The 19583-nt window shown below is 34.5% G+C and overlaps 2 protein-coding genes across 2 annotated transcripts; one reads left to right on the top strand and one right to left on the bottom strand.

Annotated features, from left to right (window-relative positions):
* Positions 1–1395: 1395 nt before the first annotated feature.
* On the bottom strand, positions 1396–14242 carry LOC134281352 (nuclear migration protein nudC-like). The gene is made up of 10 exons (XM_062763836.1): positions 14074–14242; positions 12688–12765; positions 12183–12407; positions 10702–10782; positions 9579–9683; positions 9050–9118; positions 8515–8640; positions 5325–5408; positions 4912–5030; positions 1396–2077 (listed from the first exon to the last, which is right to left on the bottom strand). Exons 1-10 carry the CDS (start codon positions 14149–14151, stop codon positions 2026–2028), a joined length of 1017 nt encoding a protein of 338 aa, XP_062619820.1. The 5' UTR covers positions 14152–14242; the 3' UTR covers positions 1396–2025.
* A 39-nt stretch (positions 14243–14281) lies between these two features.
* LOC134281353 (uncharacterized) lies at positions 14282–16720 on the top strand. Its single transcript, XM_062763837.1, has 4 exons — positions 14282–14411; positions 14927–15567; positions 16011–16155; positions 16333–16720. Exons 1-4 carry the CDS (start codon positions 14326–14328, stop codon positions 16475–16477), a joined length of 1017 nt encoding a protein of 338 aa, XP_062619821.1. The 5' UTR covers positions 14282–14325; the 3' UTR covers positions 16478–16720.
* The last annotated feature ends 2863 nt before the right edge of the window (positions 16721–19583 follow it).

The raw sequence follows: 19583 nt of genomic DNA, 5'->3' as shown, positions 1-19583 counted from the left end.
TCAGGTGCTACACAAAATTAGGTGGTATTATTAGTTTTTCCTTGTGTAAATGCTGGTTGCTTACTAGAAATGGCGTAGTTAATGATTACATGTATAGTTAAGATATTTTTCTTGTGTTCATCTTATTTAAAAATGCAGAAAATTGACCTGTATTTCACGCTAGATTTTATCAAAGTTGTTATTTGCATACACAAGATTGATTATTTTCTTCGAGGTTCACACAAATATATAGTGGTCATAAATTAAATGCACTGCAAATTTTGATAAACGAAAAATATATTGGAAATAACCTTAATATTATAATTCAGTTTTTCCATTTCATTTTGCCATCAATCACAGAACTGAAACTGACAAGCTTGTAAAGTTTTACCGGTTGTGATGGCTTTGAGTATATACTGTATATCATTTTCAAATTTGTAAGTCCTGTGGTCGATGAAATAACCTTGTCAGCAAGCACTATCTATCATTAAGCCAAAGCTGACTGACGTTTTCATACAATTTCATTATTTTTTACACACCGATGATCGACACATTTTTTCTGTTGTTTTCCCGATCATGTTAAGAAGCAACAACAGGTATAGAAGTGATTGGTTTGCAAGGGATGCTCAATCCTCCATGGCATCTGATCCTACCTTTCATATTTTTATGACGTCCGTGTTTGCTCCTATTTTGTAATAGTGGATCACTCTTAGGTCAAAAGGTCAAATTTGGTGGTATCCAAAGAAAGCGCTCGTCAGAAGAAATACGCCTGTGTAACATGAAAGTCAATGCCCCACAATTCACACGTTATGGGCAAGGTCAGAGTTTTTCAAGGACAAATAGACAGACATCAGGACAAAATCTCTATACCCCAGCCAAGTTTTGATAATGGGGGAAAAAAGAAAGATGAGAATTATACTTATGTATGACATCAGGCCTGGGAGCATAAAACTTTTACAAGCTCACTTTTGATCTCGGTCTCACTTTTTCAAAAGGAATATACTGTATAGTGGAAAAGTGAGACGGAGATCAAAAGTAAGCTCATCTAAGTTTTATGGCCCCTAGAACTGATGTTCAGTTGAACTTTGATTTCTCAAACACCAACATCTCAAATACCATGGACAAACACTCTATACCCCAGCCAAATTTTTGATTGAGGGGGGGGGGGAGTAAGATGAGAATTATACTTATGTAAGATATCAGATTTACAGTTGAAATTTGATTTCTCAAACACCAATATCTCAAATACCATGGACATGTGGAAGTTCCCATCATTTATTCTTACAATAGTTTACACTGGATATCTTGAATCCTTGGATATCATGTTTTTTTTTCCATTGAGTTCAAAATTACATGGTTTGACTGTAAACATAATTTTTCGCAGTATGTAGCACTAAAACATAATAATTAATCCTCTAAAAATTTTGAAAAAAGTTTATTTGTTCACATTGGACATTTTAGTGATCAGTTTGAAAAATAGCAAGTCATCACACAATTTTTAAAGTATGCAGACTTTGGTATGTATAATCACATCCATTATGGAATGTGTAAAACATGATTTAGTATTATTTATAATCACATGAATTTAAATTGTGGTCTCAGTTAAAATTGCTCAGTCAGACAAACAATTCAAAACAAAGTACCACAAATCACTTTTTATTTGTGAAAACCTTTAATTTCACTTGATTGTAATTCAAAATGCAAAAATTTCATTTGCACATATATTTGTATGCTTTAAAATTAAACAGAGCGTTTAATAACAAAAATTTAGAAGTTTTTGTTTTTCTAACAAAAAGTATATAACTGTATTATAATCTCCTAAAAAATAAAAAAAAAATTTGATCTACATTATTCATAAAATGACCTGTTTAAGAATAATTTGCAGTAATCATCAAATTTCATTTCATCATACATGTAAATGTAAATGAAATGGTTTAACATGTTCTTTCTGAAAATGGTCCATAGCTTCATCATCCCATCATAAATGGTAATGAACAGTATTCATTTACATCTAGTGTATAAAAGTCAATATGTAACTTAAAACTGTTAGTTAAATTTACACTTTGAAAAATCCATCTCTGGATGCTGCTTCATAAATCTGAAAAAAGAAGAGGACAGAATATTTAGCACAATATTCATATTGATGAAATATTTCTTCAAATACAATCAAGACAAACATATACTTTCTCAAATAAGAAATAAACAAACACGCTTGGCAGGAAAGTTAAAATAAACCAGAACTCTATTCAAATTTTTCTCTTGCATTTTCAAACAGACTTTGAATCACATCAAACATTACATGAAAACGATACTCTGCCTTATCTACATAAATTACCATAAATCTATACATGGCCTTGTCCACATCAATTAATACAGTATATATTTATGACTGTATACCCGCCGGTATCTGTCTAATATAATTTACTTGATTGCTTAAGGTGACTTTCAAATTGGAGGGGCACGTGAGGAATTTACCAATGACCCACTTACAATAATTTTTGCTATAATTTGTTTCCGATTTTAGATTAATATTTTCCTGTGTGTTGGGTTATGACATCAATAGCTAATCTTTTATGAACAACTCAAATTCAACAAAAATATATGATCTTTAAAATCCGAAAGTACTTGTGTTTTATGCATATGGAAACAAATAGATCTTCTTTTCTGAAATTAAATCAAGTTCAGACCTTTGGATGTTCCAAAAATCAAATAGTTAATACACCACAATTCTTCAAACAATACATGTATCATTAGTATTTTAATCCCCCAACCACCACTCCCCCTTCTCTAAGTTCAAAGAGTGACTTACTTTCCAAGGATTTCCCCATCCCCACCCCTTCTGAATGACCTACCGTAATTTTTGGATTACAGGTCGATGGGGTATATAGGTCGAAAGGCTCATTTTTAGCCTTAATTATTGAAAAATCCTTAGATAGGACGAACTTACTAAATAGGACGAGGCTTTGTTTTGCTATTTTCTAAAGATTTTTGCGCAGATACAATGTATCAGAACAGGTAAACCTCTAAAATTACCGGGGTTATTCCGTGACACGAACGTTTCAAGAAAATAAACTGGTATTTTAATGAATACAGCCTTTAAATAAAGTTTTATGTCAATGTAGTTAAAACTTCTTTGAATTGTTTCTCTATTTATTTTTCTCCAACTTGCCTGTTCAATACCTCCGTAGTTTCACACTGTTGTTAAACCGGGGGCGTAAATACGTTATTATTTTACAGCTATAACTCGGGAAATACCCGAGATCAAAGAATAATAATTCTGATTTCGACTTGGACACATTCCTAATATATTTTATTCAGGCATTATTTACCGGTGGACGACAATTACTGTGATGTCCGCCATTTTTATTTTTCTTCTCCAGAGATTTGCTAAAACACGCAAACGACCAATGACTGGCAAAAATTTATATCATGCATTCTACATTTAAAACCAGAAGTCTCTGTCGAGACTGTAGCTCTACTGGTTTGTACTTATCAAAAACCATTGCACTATTTTATGTATCTTTGTGTAGTCTACTTGTGTGCCAACTCATTTTGACATCAAACTAGAACTGTAGAAGGAGTAGCGTTTTAAAGGAATTTCACAGAAAATTCTATTTTTAGTAACCATGGAAACACCGTTCATCGAAATTAAAAACCGATGCACTATTCTATGTATCTTAGTGTAGTCTACTTGTGTGCCAAGTTATATTGAAATCAGACCAAAACTGCAGAAGGAGTAGCGTTTTAAAGGAATTTCACAGAAAATTCTATTTTTAGTAACCATGGCAACACCGTTCATCAAAATTAAAAACCATTGCACTATTCTATGTATCTTAGTGTAGTCTACTTGTGTGCCAAGTTATATTGAAATCAGACCAAAACTGTAGAAGGAGTAGCGTTTTTAAGGAATTTCACAGAAAATTCTATTTTTAGTAACCATGGCAACACCGTTCATCGAAATTAAAAACCGATGCACTATTCTATGTATCTTAGTGTAGTCTACTTGTGTGCCAAGTTATATTGAAATCAGACCAAAGCTGTAGAAGGAGTAGTGTTTTTAAGGAATTTCACAGAAAATTCTATTTTTAGTAACCATGGCAACACCATTCATCGAAATCAAAAACCGATGCACTATTCTTTGTATCTTAGTGTAGTCTACTTGTGTGCCAAGTTATATTGAAATCAGACTAAAATTGTAGGAGGAGTAGCGTTTTGAAAAATTGTTTACAGACAGACGGACAGACAGACGGACAGACAGACAGACAGACAGACAGACGGACGGACGCCGGACGCATTACTATCGCATAAGCTCTTCTGGTCTCTGACCAGTAGAGCTAAAAATATAGGCTGTCATGATAAAAAAAAATATTTGATATACTATTTCAATTTATCGCTACTAATAAATGGTAAAAACACTTCAGTTGTGATCGTGAAATATTTCTGTATTGAAAATTTTGATGCGGTTGCGGTTTTACTTTTAGTACACAATCGCAACTTCTTAACTTCACAAGATGGCAACCGCATGATGTTAATGGATAATACGTTGTGGAATTATTTACTAGATGAAGGAATGTTTTTTTCCTTAGACATCAACGAATTTTTAATGAAATATATTTTGTAAGAAAGCTTTAGAATTAATTATTTTTTTTACTGAAACATTAATTTTTTCTGCGTAAAATAATCAAAAAAGTAACGAAAGTGGTAGAAGCTTGCTTTGAAATTGACGTAAATTTTACTGATTTGGGGGCATTTTTCATAAACTCAAACCTTAAACAGGTCGCATTTTGTATATTGGGCGACCCCAGTGGTTCTGAGAAAAAAAGTATTGACCTATATTCCGTAAATTACGGTACTTTCCGAGGATTTCCCCACCCCACCCCTTCTGAGTGACCTATTTTCCGAGGATTCCCCCCCCCCCTCTGAGTGACCTACTTTCCGAGGATTTCCTGTTTTTTCTGGTCCTCTGAGGTGGGCAGTCCCATCTCTCGCTGTCTCTGGTCGTACATCATCTTCTCCACCAGTCCCCGCGTGTCACCCTCAAGGTCTGATAACTGAAATCACAGTTAATTAACAATCAAACTAGATCCCTACATGCTGTAACAATGGTACGAAATCAATTAAAGTTTACCAAAGGAGCATTCGAATGTTGGTGACTATATAGAAAAAAAAATCATAGCTTCATGATGTACACTTTTTATTAGGTTACCAAATTTGCTTGAAGGTTAATTTTTAAGAAAAAAAAAAGAATAGAGTTTAGATTTTTTTTTAATGAGTTTTGAATAAATATCGGACAAATTGACAAAGCAGACTTCCTGCTGTACATAAGAATGTATTGTCTGAGGTACCTTGGATGGCTCTGGGTTGACTTTCTTGGTGTTGATTTCTGGGTCTGTCATTATTAATTTATTCCACCACTCCATTCTGTTAACCTGATAAAGAAAAAGCTCAATTACAATTCAACCAATCATAATTTGTTACCAGTACATATAGATCTATTCAAATATTGTTCCTACTTGTACTGTCAAAGGGGAAAAAAAAAACACTTTTGCATGTCAACTCATGGTCGTTTCGTCAATTTATCTACCTTGATAAAAAATCCAATCTCAAATGGCAAAATAAACAATATTGTCTCCAAATTTATTACTCATTACCAATTTAAAACATAGATAATCAGAGATTACAGAGCTCACCTCAAAGTGTGTTGTCTTTAAGTAAGGCAAATTAAGTCACACAATTGACCAACAAAAAGTGTACATCCAAAAATGCAAAATTTATGCAATTTTGATACTTTGGAATAGACCTAAATAAAAACTAAAAACTAGTTCTTCATCATGAAAATGTAATTAAAATCCAGCATCTGAAGCAAGATTGAGAGTTTTCATCCCTTGATGCATCATTTAAGCAACTGGTTTATATAAGCCTTATAGTTTCTTGGTGATAGACTTGCACCCATAACTTTTACAAGGTCTATTATCTGGTAAATGTATGTCGAATTCAGCATCTGAAGCAAGTTCATTTGTGTGCATCCTAAGATGTATCATCCATGCAAGTTTGGTCAACATAGGGCTTAAAGTTACTTGCAAATGAAACCTGTATAAAATAATAAACCTTTCCACTAATCCAGAAAATGTAGGTCAGATTCAGCATCCGAAGCCAGCCTAGTAGAATGCACCCTTAGATGTACCATCCATGCAAGTTTGGTCATTATAGGGCTCAAAGTTACTTGGAAATGAATCCTGCACCATAAACTTTAACCTGTTTACCTGTCCAGAAAATGTAGGTCAGATTCAGCATCTGAATCAAGTCTGGTAGTATGCATCCTAAGATGTACCATCCATGCAATTTAGTCATTATAGGGTTCATAGTACACTGTACCTCGAAAATGAAACCTTCATCAAAAACTTTAACCTGTTCACTCAACCGGAAAATGTAGGTCAGATTCAGCATCCGAAGCAAGGCTGGTAGTATGCATCCTAAGATGTATCATCCATGTAAGTTTGGTCATTATATGTCTCATAGTAACTTGGAAATGAAACCTGCACCAAAAACTTTAACCTGTTCACTCAACCGGAAAATGTAGATCAGATTCATCATCCGAGGCAAGTCTAGTAGAATACATCCTAAGATGTACCATCCATGCAAGTTTGGTCATTATAGGGCTCAAAGTATCTTCGAAATGAAACCTTCATCAAAAACTTTAACCTGTTCACTCAACTGGAAAATGTAGGTCAGATTCAGCATCCGAAGCAAGGCTGGTAGTATGCATCCTAAGATGTATCATCCATGTAAGTTTGGTCATTATATGTCTCATAGTAACTTGGAAATGAAACCTGCACCAAAAACTTTAACCTGTTCACTCAACTGGAAAATGTAGGTCAGATTCAGCATCCGAAGCAAGTCTAGTAGAGTACATCCTAAGATGTACCATCCATGCAAGTTTGGTCATCATAGGGCTCAAAGTATCTTCGAAATGAAACCTTCATCAAAAACTTTAACCTGTTCACTCAACCGGAAAATGTAGGTCAGATTCAGCATCCGAAGCAAGGCTGGTAGTATGCATCCTAAGATGTATCATCCGTGTAAGTTTGGTCAACATAGGGCTTATAGTTACTCGGAAATGAGACCTACACCAAAAACTGCACCAACAAGATGTGTTTGTGAAACACTGATGCCCCCGTATGGCAACATAGCGAAGGTTAAGCTTTCTCTAATGCAGATCAAATATGTTGGTAATAGAGTAAGGCCTTTTTACAAGAAATGCGAAATATAAAACGCTAGCTACACCTGTTCCAGGGTTATGACCAAGGTTAACATTTTATAATACAGGACAAACTAAATTTCAAGGTGAAAGGGTCAAGGTTGTTGGGTATAAAGAAAGACTTTGTCTCAATGATTACGTATGGGAAGTATAAAAGCGCTGGCCCTTACCGTTCAAAAGTTATGACCAAGGTTAAAGTTTGTAAAAGGTAGGTAAAACTCAAAGGTCAGGGTCAAAGGGTCAAGATTCTTGATATCCAATGAAAGGTCTAGACACAAGGATTACACATGTGAAATATGAAAGCTCTAGCCCCTACTGTTCAAAAGTTATGGTCAAGGTTAAAGTTTGTAAAAAGTCAAACTCAAAGGTCAAGGTCAAAAGGGTCAAAGTTCTTGATATCAAATAAAAGGTCTGGTCACAGGGATTAAATTTGTGAAGTATAAATGCCCTAGCCCGAAGCCTTCAAAAATATGGTCAATGTTGTATTTTTAAAGTAGGTCAAACTCCAAGGTCAAGGTCAAAGTTCTTGGTATCCAATGAAAGGTCTTTTTATTAGAATTATATATGTGAAGTATGAAAGCCGTAGTAGTTATTGTTCAAAAATTATAGCCAACATATGTGAAGTATAAATGTCCTGGTGTCTACTATTCAAAAGATATGGCCAAAGTAAAATTTAAAAATTTTCATGTAAAAGTGGGTCAAACTCCAAGGTCAAGGTCAAAAGGTCAAATTTGGTGGTACCCAAAGAAAGGTCTTGTCACAAGGAATACACATATGAAATATGAAAGTCATAGCTCCACTAAATCAAAAGTTATGGGCAAGGTTAAAGTTTTTGCGGACAAACAGACAAACAGAGAGACAGACAGAGAGACAGAAAGACAGAGTGAAAGACAGACAGACGGACACGACAAAAACTATATGCCCCCGAAACTTCGTTTACGGGGCATAAAAATGTTAACCTGCACCAAAAACATTAGCCTGGTCATTCCTTTGCTGAAATTGCAGCATCTGAAACTTTGACTGGTACAATGAAACACACTAGCAACATCTTCCATGCATGTCTAATCAATATAGGACATAGAAGTTCTTAAAAAGAAATCTGCTCCAAAAAACTTAACCTTAACCCGGGACGCCTACGCCGACACCGACGCCGACGCCGAGGGTATCACATAAGCTCCCCCCAACTTCGTTGAGGTGAGCTAAAAATGCAAAGATCTATAAGTAACAATGTATAGTTTGATATTTCAAATGATGAAAACATGTCCATCTGTTTTAACCTTTTCTATATTTAGGGTGATGTATTTCTTATTATCTATCGTCCATGTTGACTCCTCCACTTTAATTTCATTAAACGTCTCCCCATCCATTATAGGAGGGTGGCCTTTAAGACCCACCTTCAAGTGCTGAAACAAATTCAAATCTTTGATTAAACAACCATAACCATACTACTGCATTTTCTATACACTTGACAATGTATAGATGCAATCTATCCAAGAAGGCCACCATTACTGGATATATGTAGTTCTTGATCTTTCAATTTTACCTGTCTTCAATCAATCTCCATAACTGAAGATTTCATGTTGTTTCTGTATATAGCACTCAAGATGTTTAAATGAATTGTATTATTCTCTTTCTTCCAATTTGCATATACACATTGTCCTTGAATAATTTATGCATTATGACACCGTTGAATGCAAAACATTCATCAGTTAACACTTACATTATATTTCATACATTTTGAATGCTCAAAAACTTTTTCTTTATCACTTGATGTATACAGTATATGGAAATACTAGTAAAAGAAATGCCTACCTTTCTACCAATTTCCACAACAACATCTTTTGATTTGATGGGAAATTTTACATCAAACCAGCACTGGCACTACAAAGATGAAGCAGAGTTTAAATTATCAATTTTATCTGGAAGCACAAAGATATGAATTCTCTCGGTGACATCCAGATAACAAACAACCCTCCTCAAAGAATGAAATCTAGCTCTGAAATCAAGACGACAAAACTATTAACGAGAGGCCAAATGAAATGCATACAAGTATTTTCCAACGACATCGAATATCATGTTTGATAAAATATTTGTCATGACAAATACAGGTCGATGGAAAGAAAATACATTTACCAGTGAGCCTTAGATTGTCCACATAAATAAATATTAAACTTTGAGCAAGAAAATTTACAATATTTAGTCAGATATAAGAGGAATGAACAGTTTTTTCACCAAACAATTTCTTTTTTATAGTTAAAATTGTCTGCTTATATGCATACATAAATCAAACGGTTTCCATTGCCCTTCTCATGTACAGTAGAAAACAAAGGACCCCCCTTACCTCAATTTCCTCCAGAGTTTGACTCCAGCGGTAGTTAGGCATGTCTCCTCCATTTCCAGCATTAGGGGGAACTTTCCCTTTATCAGCCTCATCCTCTTCATCAGACTGCAATTTAAAGAAAAATTCTACAACTACAGAGATGAATTTCTTTCCTAGTGAGGAGGTAAATTTTGTCAACAGAAGAAATAAAGCCTCTCAGAATGCAGTCTTCGAAATAACCTGGGTGCCCCATGCCCGTGACCTGGTTAATTTGCCATTGGGCATGTGAAAATTCTCAAATTACATGCCCGAAGGGCATGTGTGAATTTTCTTTTGATTCATGATGTTTACTTGCTATTTCTTCTGTTGTACCCCTGTTATTTGTGTAAACTTGCTATGTAATGTCTTAATCTGAATTGCAAGTTTACATTCGTCTTACGTTACATTATCGGTACAACCTGTCAAATGATTTTCAATTGTAATCATTAAAATGTGTAATATAACCGATTTTTTTTCTTGGTGTTTCTTGCTAAATTACATAGCACAAAATGTTTATAGATACCACGTGCAGTGGACTGCTTTCATGATGATCATGATCCTATTTCTGAAATTCAGTTCAGCTATACTGGCCAACAAATGACCAGCATGCGAGTCAAAAGTTGTGAACAAAAATGCATGTGAAAATGGCAGACAGGCAGGCCAATGTTGATTTTTTAAAACTCAGGAAACACTTTAAACTAAAGATCGAGAGAATTTAAAAAACAGAAACACTGTCCTTATAGTTTTTATAAAAACCTTATTTTTTGTTGCACAGTCATATCTCTGCTATATGAATGAATTTTGAGTAGGGCATGTACAAATTTCAATGGGCTGGGTTAAAATGACCCATATACATGCCCGAAGGGCATGTGCTGAAAAAGAATTGTTGTGAAGACTGAGAATGGTAGATAAATTTGAAATTTTGGTTTAAATATGTTATTCACAGTAAATTCTTTGAAATCTTTTTGGACATCTTTTTATCAATTGAACTCTGGAACTCTGAATCTCTTAACTAAAGTAAATGTTTCATTTAAATTTTTTCTACATATTCTACAAACTACTTTATAAAGTCAACTTAAGACCCCCCAGTCTATTTCTGTATCACCTTCTCTTTGTCTCCATTTTCCTTTGATTTTTCCTCCTTCTCTTTTTCTGGTTCAGGCTCCGATGCAGGAGTCTCTTTTTTCTGGTAAAAGAAAAGAACATAGGATATTATTGTCTACATCCATATGATGATGAGCTTGCTGCAGCCAATAAATAAAATTACTTTTCTATTCACTTTCTGACTGAAAGCACTGTATTCTAATCGTATCAACATGCAGAAATGAAGAAGACTTTGATCTTAATTGCATTTTAAAACCACGAGAAGATTTCCGAATGCAAAGTTTAAGATAGATCAGTTTATATATGCACTCCATAGTTTGATAACTTAGATGAAGTTGCTTTTTTTCATATTTTCATGCAATATAATGGGCATGAGATAATCACTATTATTACACTTTCATGTTAAATACTAAAATCTGATTGGTTTAGATGCAGTTAACAATCCGTTCGATTACCCTGAGCCTTAGCAACACACGTCACAACGGGTAACACAACGGTAATGCTACATGCGTGGAAATTATGCGCGTACGGTTCACTGTAGAATTCTCAAAACGTCAGTTGCGCGTTTGAAAGAACCGGAATTAACTTGACGTCAATAAAAGCTTGCGTCCGATATAGCTTACTTGAAAACAACAAACGACAGACGATACATGCTTGCGAGTGTAGGAAACATGCTTGCGAGCCAGAAATAATGAAATTTTATATGATAAATGACTCTAATTCGAGTATCAAACAAACAACAAGGAGATTAGTGAACCGGTGAGTGTGAAAGCTTTCTATACATGAACGTAAAGACGATCCACGGTTTTTTTTTTTGCTGACGTCCTAAATCAATAAGACATTCAGTATAATAAAATAAATGGTGTGACGCAGAGGTTGACAATGGTTTTCCGAGGGGTGTCAATTTCAAATGTTACCCTACAAAACAGGCACCATTTATATAATATATAATGTACTTAGGTATAGGGCATACTTGAAGAAAGAATCTTGGATCTGCAGTACGTTTTTTATCAAATCAATTTTCCTTGAACAAGGAGCACACTCAAGGGAAGTTACTCTAGATCATGTCAATAGTTGCGATACAATCTATGGATTTCACATAACAGCTCCGGCCAAATCCCAATGATGGAAATTCATAGCCAGAAAAATTTCATGTACAGGCGGTTAATTTTGCCGGTTTTCAGCTCTTATTAAAAACAATGCCTTATAACCTATACACTACAAGTACTTTGTCAATTTATTTCTGTACCTATTTTCAGACCACCTTGTCAATTTCTTTCTCTGTTTTTTTCAGATCATGGCTTTATACACTGTGCCTTGCCAATTTCTTCCAGTGTTTTTTTTTTCAGACCATGTCTTAATACATTGTACTTTGACCATTTCTTTCTGTATGTTTTTTTTTTCAGAACATGACTTAATACCCTGTACCTTGTCAATTTCTTACTGCATTTTTTTCCCCATAACTTCATACACTGTACGTACCTTGTCGATTTCTTTCTGTATTTTTTCGGCCTCTTCGTCGGTGACCTCCTTTATTTTGGGTTCTTCCTCCTCCTTCTTCAATCTCTCCATCTCCGCTTCTTCCTCAGCTTTCCTCTTTGCAATCTTTTCTTTCCTCTTTCTCTCTTGTTCTTCACGCTCCTTCTTTATTTCCTCTTTCTGTCTTTCTGCGATCTTTTCATACTTTTTGAAATTTTCCAGCAAGATCTGTTTTCAGGAAATCAGACATAAATAGGTCAAAAATTTTACCAGAATGATACAAGTATATTTACACAGAGTATTGATTTTCAGTCCTTGAAAAAAAGACAAATTGTTTCTCTTTATTACAAAAGTCAATCTGTACACTTCATTGAATTCGAACTTGTTATTAACTTTGAAGAATCCTTACATGATTTTTTTCAATAGAAATGATCCCTGTTTTAATGTTTACTTGTCTATTTTTATTTCACAATTTTTAGGCTTTACGTGTCTATTTTTAGCTCCTTACCCTCTCTGCCTGCCCCGGGGCACCAGCTGTGTAGTAGTCTGTCTTCCGGACCAGAAAACTGAACAAACAATCTAGGAGCTGTAACAGATAAAGATTTAAATTGGTTTTCTGCAAAACATTTTCATTACAGTTACTGGTATCACATCTATAGAAGTAAAGTTGGTAAACCAAAGCATAATTGAATAGTACTAATCATTTTTAATGAATTTTTATTGTTAACATGCAAGAACGTTTGTTTGTAATGTTTTATGTGGACATCCCTCTTGAGAATTTTTCACTCATTTGGACACACCACAATATGCTGTTGGAGCAAACTTGGAGGGCTGATAAATTATACCTATATTCAGCACTCAAGGCTATACTATAGAGCACTGAGGGAACATTTTCATGCCAACACCTACAGCAACACTGATCCACAGGTTTTTATATGGATTCATCCAAAGGACCATGGTCTCCGCGTCTAGCTGCTGGACTGTAGCTCTTCAAAAAAAATAGATTGACAGATCGAAGAGCTACAGTGCTACCCATTGAAAAAACTGTATATTCATTGCACACAAAAAAGGGCGCTGTTTCTCAATTTATTTCTCCATGTTTTTAAAACTATCATCTCAAAATTTTATTAACCATGTGTTCCTAACATATTCTTTCACTGTTTCCATGACAAAACATTCCTCCTTGTTGTTTTTAATAGCCCTCTTGGCCCTGAGTTTGAGATCATCAAAAATTTCGCCTATTTATACTGTCATTTTGGTTTGCAAGATAAATTGGTCCAAAGCACTTCATACAGATTCTAAGCTACAAGAGTACTTGATAGAGGAGTAAGGACTTTTTTGAAATCTAGCTTTTTTGCAGTTAAGGTAAGAATCTTGAAGAATTAATCCAGAACCAAGCGCAATTATTTGTGCACAATAAATGTAGTTTTTTCAATGGGTGGCACTGTAGCTCTCCGGTCTGTCAATATATATTTTTTCGGAGAGCTACAGTTCTGCAGCTACTCCACATCCAGCAGTGGATCCGAACCTGTGACATAAGGATCAGGTCTTTACTCAGCCACTATACAGCAGACACTCTAACCACTTTGTGAGTACGTTGTTTGCAGCAAAATGCATTTTACCCTTCTAGAATGTGGGTCTAGAGGTTAATGGGTGAAATTTCATTTCAATTTCATGGATCAATATGCAAAGTCTAAATTTTGCCCAGGCCTTGTTGTTAAAGCTCTTTATGCGAACGGCACTTCATGCCACTCATTTCGCTTGCGTTTAGCTTATTTTATCTGAGGTGAACAAGATCTGCACACACCAAAACCAGGAAAATACCACCCTACTTTCACTTTCTCTAAGGAACATTAGCATTTTAATACACCAACATTCAAACACTGATAAAAACCTCATCAATTCCTTTTTCACTGCGCTGACACATTGCCAGGAACATGCCATCAAACTTCTCTGAGTCATGCCCTGCCATTTTGCAGCGAAATACGAAAGAATTTTCCTTGGTCTTTCCGACGAGTCCACACCGAACCGCGATTCTGGTTAATTGGACGCTTTAAAATCCTGTCTGTACATTTGTTTCTGAAAAGAGAAATAAAGACGCAGACATCGCGCATGTGCAAATTCAGGCTTCCGTAAACAGACGAAAATGTCAAACTTGTCACTAAGTCGAAGTCAAACGTTCAGAAATCCGGACGAAGATTTTATTTTACATGGTCAACGGTCATCTTATTGGTAAACAGCAATCAACAGTGCATTTAAAGCAGAATTTTAGTTTTAATTGCACGTGTCATTAATAATGACACGTTTTCGCGCGTTGCCATGTGAAACAACCTTTTTATCAGCGCTACAAAGAAAAGTCGGCATGCGCCAAATATTCATAATTTTATTAATTTACCTCTTTTATCAGATAACCTAATCATTTTGACTAATACTTAATTTTTATCTTAATTATGCATCCTATAACACAAAAAGGTTACATTTCATAATATATTTAAACATGATTTAGAAAGGGGGGGGGGTGTTGTTTTTGTTAAATGTTGACATCTAGAATTAAAAATACTGATTGATAGAATGTATAGGTTACTGGTACCTTTGCCAGCCAAAGGTTTTTATTCCACATTACTCTCCACATAATATTGACAGATAATATGTTACTAAAACTATGACCACAAAGTATTTTAGAATCTTAATTACTATTGCTTGAGTTTGAAAGCAATTGGTGAAATTTATTTGATATATATTTTAAGGGAAAAACCAGACTATGCTACCAACTCCCAGCTTACGAGCACTACAGAGAGGCTTTGTCAACAGATGAAGTTTAACCCTGAAAAGTATGAGGACAAACGTGGCACTCTACGAAATCTGGCGAGCAAATTGGACCGAGTCAGCCAGGAACTGACCAACACTTTCTCTCGGAGTGTTACGTTTAATGACAGCATGGTGAGAAAACCATCAGTGGAGGAGATAGTCCGGATTGACCACCTGTACGATCAGGAGTTTCCGGAGGCCAAATTATCAAGGTTTACTCCATCCATCTCTAAATCTGACAAATCAAAGTTTTATCAAACAGATGATTATACCTGGAAAGAGAGAAGTGAATTTCCTTTAGCAACTTACGATTCCTTAGCGAAAAAATATTATCCCGTCACATTTAGTGCTATGCTTGAGGAAGAGAAATTGACAGATCAGCGGATGCGGTCCCAGTGTTTGTCCACTCCGGCGACAGGAAGGCGACACGCCTACACGAGAGCCAAGTCAGCGTTGCAGAAGCTGAGGCAGACAGCTGACGATGACAGATATCTTAAGTATAAGACAAAGAAGTTCCAGATGATCGAGAGAGATGATGCTGAGAAATTGTATTCACTGTCCTCCTATGCACCAACAATTGGTTAGTATCTTTATAAAGTTAATTTGGTTATCTACTAGACAAGTACACTATTGAAGTACGGAATGTAATATAGTAAACAGATATCAGAGTGATGCAGAGCTGTGCAAGGATTTCCTTTTCAAAATCAAAATTATGTACCTTTTCATGATTTCTGGTATGAAAATTAAGATCTTGTAAATAGATTTCTTCTGCAGTTTAATGCTTAGGACTCATTTTTTCTTAATCAAGAAGAATAAGTTAAAACATATCTTTTTGCACAATTATAATTTTCTCCACATGAATACACACATGGATGTACCTCTGTTGAAATTTGTTCACCTATTAAAGAAATCAATTCAAAGTAAACAGAGTTTACATGGCAAGGTTTATCAGATAAAATGAACAAATTTACTTCATCTTCTTTAAATATTTAGTTAAATATTTGCATCTCTAATTTATTTCAGCTTCAGCCAATGGCATGCTTATAACTCCTTATGATGAGGACATTGCCACTTTACGACGAAATCGACTTCGCCTTGAGGAGGAAAGACTCCTAGAATTAAAGAAATTAGAAGAAATAGAAAGACTTAGGCCCCCAAGGGAAAAATGGTAAATAAAAAAAAAAATTGTAAAGGGATAATACATAATTATGTTTACTTTCTTAGAAAAAAAATAGTAGATTCAACTGGAAGATGGAATATCACTAATAGATTTTTCTTGAATTGATTAGTAATCCCCCCCTTTTTTGGCAAGAATTTTTTTTTCAAATAATTTAATTTATTTTAGGTATGAGTCAACAGGGACAGATTTCCATTATGAATGTCACAAAAACACAGAACTGGAAAAAACGGAACAAAAATGGCGGGACACAACCAAGAAAATAGAACGCAATGACACTTTAATGAAATCTCTATCCCAAATTTGTGTTTAAGTAAAGACTTTTGAGTCTTTTAAATCTGTACCTATATGAATGTACCATGGATATCTGTCATAGAATGGGTCAAAGGATAGCAAGATGTTTGCCCCCAGAGAATGTATGCCAAGTAATATTTCCCTTATAAAGAGGTTAGATTTGACACATAGTAAGATATGTCTTTTTCAATCCTATATGAATATGAATGCAGAAATGAAGTCAGCTTCAGCTGTTGAAAGTTAGTGTGATTTTTTTTCAATTGGGGGGGGGGGGGGGGGGGGGTAGGGTGAAAACATAATGTTTATGAGTTTATCTTAAGGATATATGGCATGCAACGTACCTTACCTACTGATAATTTTTTTAAGATATTTTTGATGTCATAAGATGTTCATAGACAAAAAATCAGCATACATTACCAGGGGTTTTTGAAAGATATTGATTGATAAAAATTTTTTGATGATTCAAAGAAAAATATATAAAAAATACTAAACATATATTCTAGATGTTTCTTTAATTCAAAATTGTTATAGAAGAAGTGTAGAACACCATACATATATAAGTTAATATATAACACACAGTTCCTTCAACTCCAATGAAAAAGACGGAAAAGTTCAGACTATGTTGCGTATGACCTTAAATTAATTTCATCAATTTTCATTGGCATTAATTTTCTTGTATTTTGTAAAACAGATGTTTTCGAGGATACCTAAGTTTGTGGACAAAAGCATTGCCTCTACAAATGAATTACAAATTATTTCTGAATTCAATGAACATTTAAATTCAAGGATCTGCTCAACATTTAAGAAATCCTCAAAAATTGGTGCTCAACGAAATATTGATGAAACCACAGTACATTTTCTTTATATGTGTTTTTACGTAGATGCTCACAGCAACATAGTTGCTCATAGATGCCCTATAACTTCATAATATATTTATGGGGTTTTTTGTGAGCTTCACAATTGCTTTCACTGTTTCACAATAGTTAGATCAGAATACTGCCTCTAGTATATGATGTTTTTATATTCACTTGTTATTGTGTATCCAGTATCTAGTGTTCTTTGTATGCCCTTTCTTTTGTTGTCTGTTATTTCAAAAAAGTTGTTTTTTTTTAGCTTTAAATTTCCCCCTTTTTTGATGAGTGAAACAAATATGGATTTTGTCTGATATTAAGTTTGTTGGGTTGTTTTTACTGTGTACATGAACATTTTTTTTAACTTTCAGCTTAAATTGAAATGCTTGTTTTTTGTAAGAAATTGTGACCATACATCCTCCATGTTATAATTATTTTAATTTAAGCAAATCACTGTGATAAATTTAGTTCTTTATACATATGTTATCCAGGGGCTTTATTTTTTAATTTTTTTATTCATTTATTTCTAATTTAGTTTCATAAGTACATTTATCAAAATTCAGGTACCATGCAGTATTTTTTAATCACAATGTAGCATCATTTGAAGATAATAATTTATTATTGTAGTTTTTATAAAGAATTACAATTTTTCTTTAAATAAACCAATGCAACAATAGGAACATTTTTTTGTTTTCTTTCAATTTACTTGACAATATATGGAAATAGCACAAAATATTGTATACAGATGACTGTTTTCTTAAATGACATTAGTTCTGCCACTTTTTCATTCTGTCACTTAATTCAAAAGACTGTACTTAGGAAATCAGTTATAACGAAAGTCCACTTAGGAGTGGAGTCTTCTCCCTACCCCCCTTATTCTGCCGTTACATGTATATTCCATATACTACAAAATATATCAACTTTATGGCTGTGTCCTCTCAATAATAACATTTGACGAATATTTATTTTTTAGCTCATCTGGCTCAAGTGAGCTTTTCTGATCAAAATTTGTCCGTTGTCTGTCGTTGTCGTTGTTGGCGTCATTGTAAACTTTTCACATTTTCATCTTCTTTTCAAGAACCACTGGGCCAATTTCAACCAAACTTGCTACAAAGTATCCTTTGGTCAAGAGGATTCAAGTTTGTTCAAATGAAGGGCCACATCCTCTTCTGAGGGGAGATAATTATGAATGTGAAAAATTAATGACATCTTTTAAAAGTCATCTTCTCAAGAACCACTGGGCCAGAAAAGATGAAACATGGAAGCATCCTCAAGTAGTGTAGATTCAAGTTTATTCAAATCATGACCCTCAGAGGTAGGGAGGGGTCACAATGGGGTATCAAATTTCAACATAGGAACACATAGGAAAAATCTTTTAAAATCTTCTCAAGAACCACTGGTCCAAGAAAGATGAAACTCTGTGGAATCATCCTCAGGTAGTGAAGATTCAAGTTTGTTCAAATCATGACCCCTGTGGGGTAGGGAAGGGCCATTGTTGCAACCACTATTGAAATAACGACCACTATTGAAATAATTATATCAGTTGTGGTTGAGAGTGCATTTAAATAGCAAACATAGTTAGTAATCACTATAGAAATACAACCACCATTGAAATAATTATATCAGTAGTGGTTGAGAGTGCATTTCAATAGCAAACATAGTTAGTAACCACTATTGAAATACAACCACTATTGAAATAATTATATTAATAGTGGTTGAGAGTGCATTTTCAATAACAAACATAGGTGATAACCACTTTTGAAATACAACCACTGGTCGTTATTTCAATAGTGGTTGCAACAGGCCACGATGGGGTATCAAAGTTCAACAAAGGAATACATTTATAAGAGAAATCTTCTTCTCAAGAACCACTAAGCCAGGAAAGATGAAACTAATGTGGAATCATCTTCCAGTAGTGAAGATTCAAGTTTGTTCAAATCGTGACCCCCTGGGGTAGGGTGGGGACACAATGGGGTTTCAAAGTTTAACAAAGGAACACATAGGAAAAATATTTAAAATCTTTTCCAGAACCACTAGGCCAGGGAAGATGAAACTCCTGTGGAATCATCCTTAGGTAGTGAAGATTCAAGTTTGTTCAAATCAGGACCCTCGGGGGTAGGGTGGGGCCACAATGGGCAATCAAAATTTAACATAGAAGGAATACATAGGGAATTTTTTTAATCTTCTTTATTTAAGTACGTTTTTAAAATTTAAGCCCTTGGGGCTCTTGTTACATTTTCATCTTCTTCTCAAGAATTACTGGGCCAATTTTAA

This window comes from Saccostrea cucullata, unplaced genomic scaffold (genome assembly GCF_032062105.1).
Source record: "Saccostrea cucullata isolate Sc308-1 unplaced genomic scaffold, CSIRO_AGI_Scuc_v1 ctg5693, whole genome shotgun sequence".
In the NCBI taxonomy this organism is placed as follows: Eukaryota; Metazoa; Mollusca; class Bivalvia; order Ostreida; family Ostreidae; genus Saccostrea; species Saccostrea cuccullata.
This window is presented reverse-complemented; position numbering and strand designations above follow the sequence as displayed.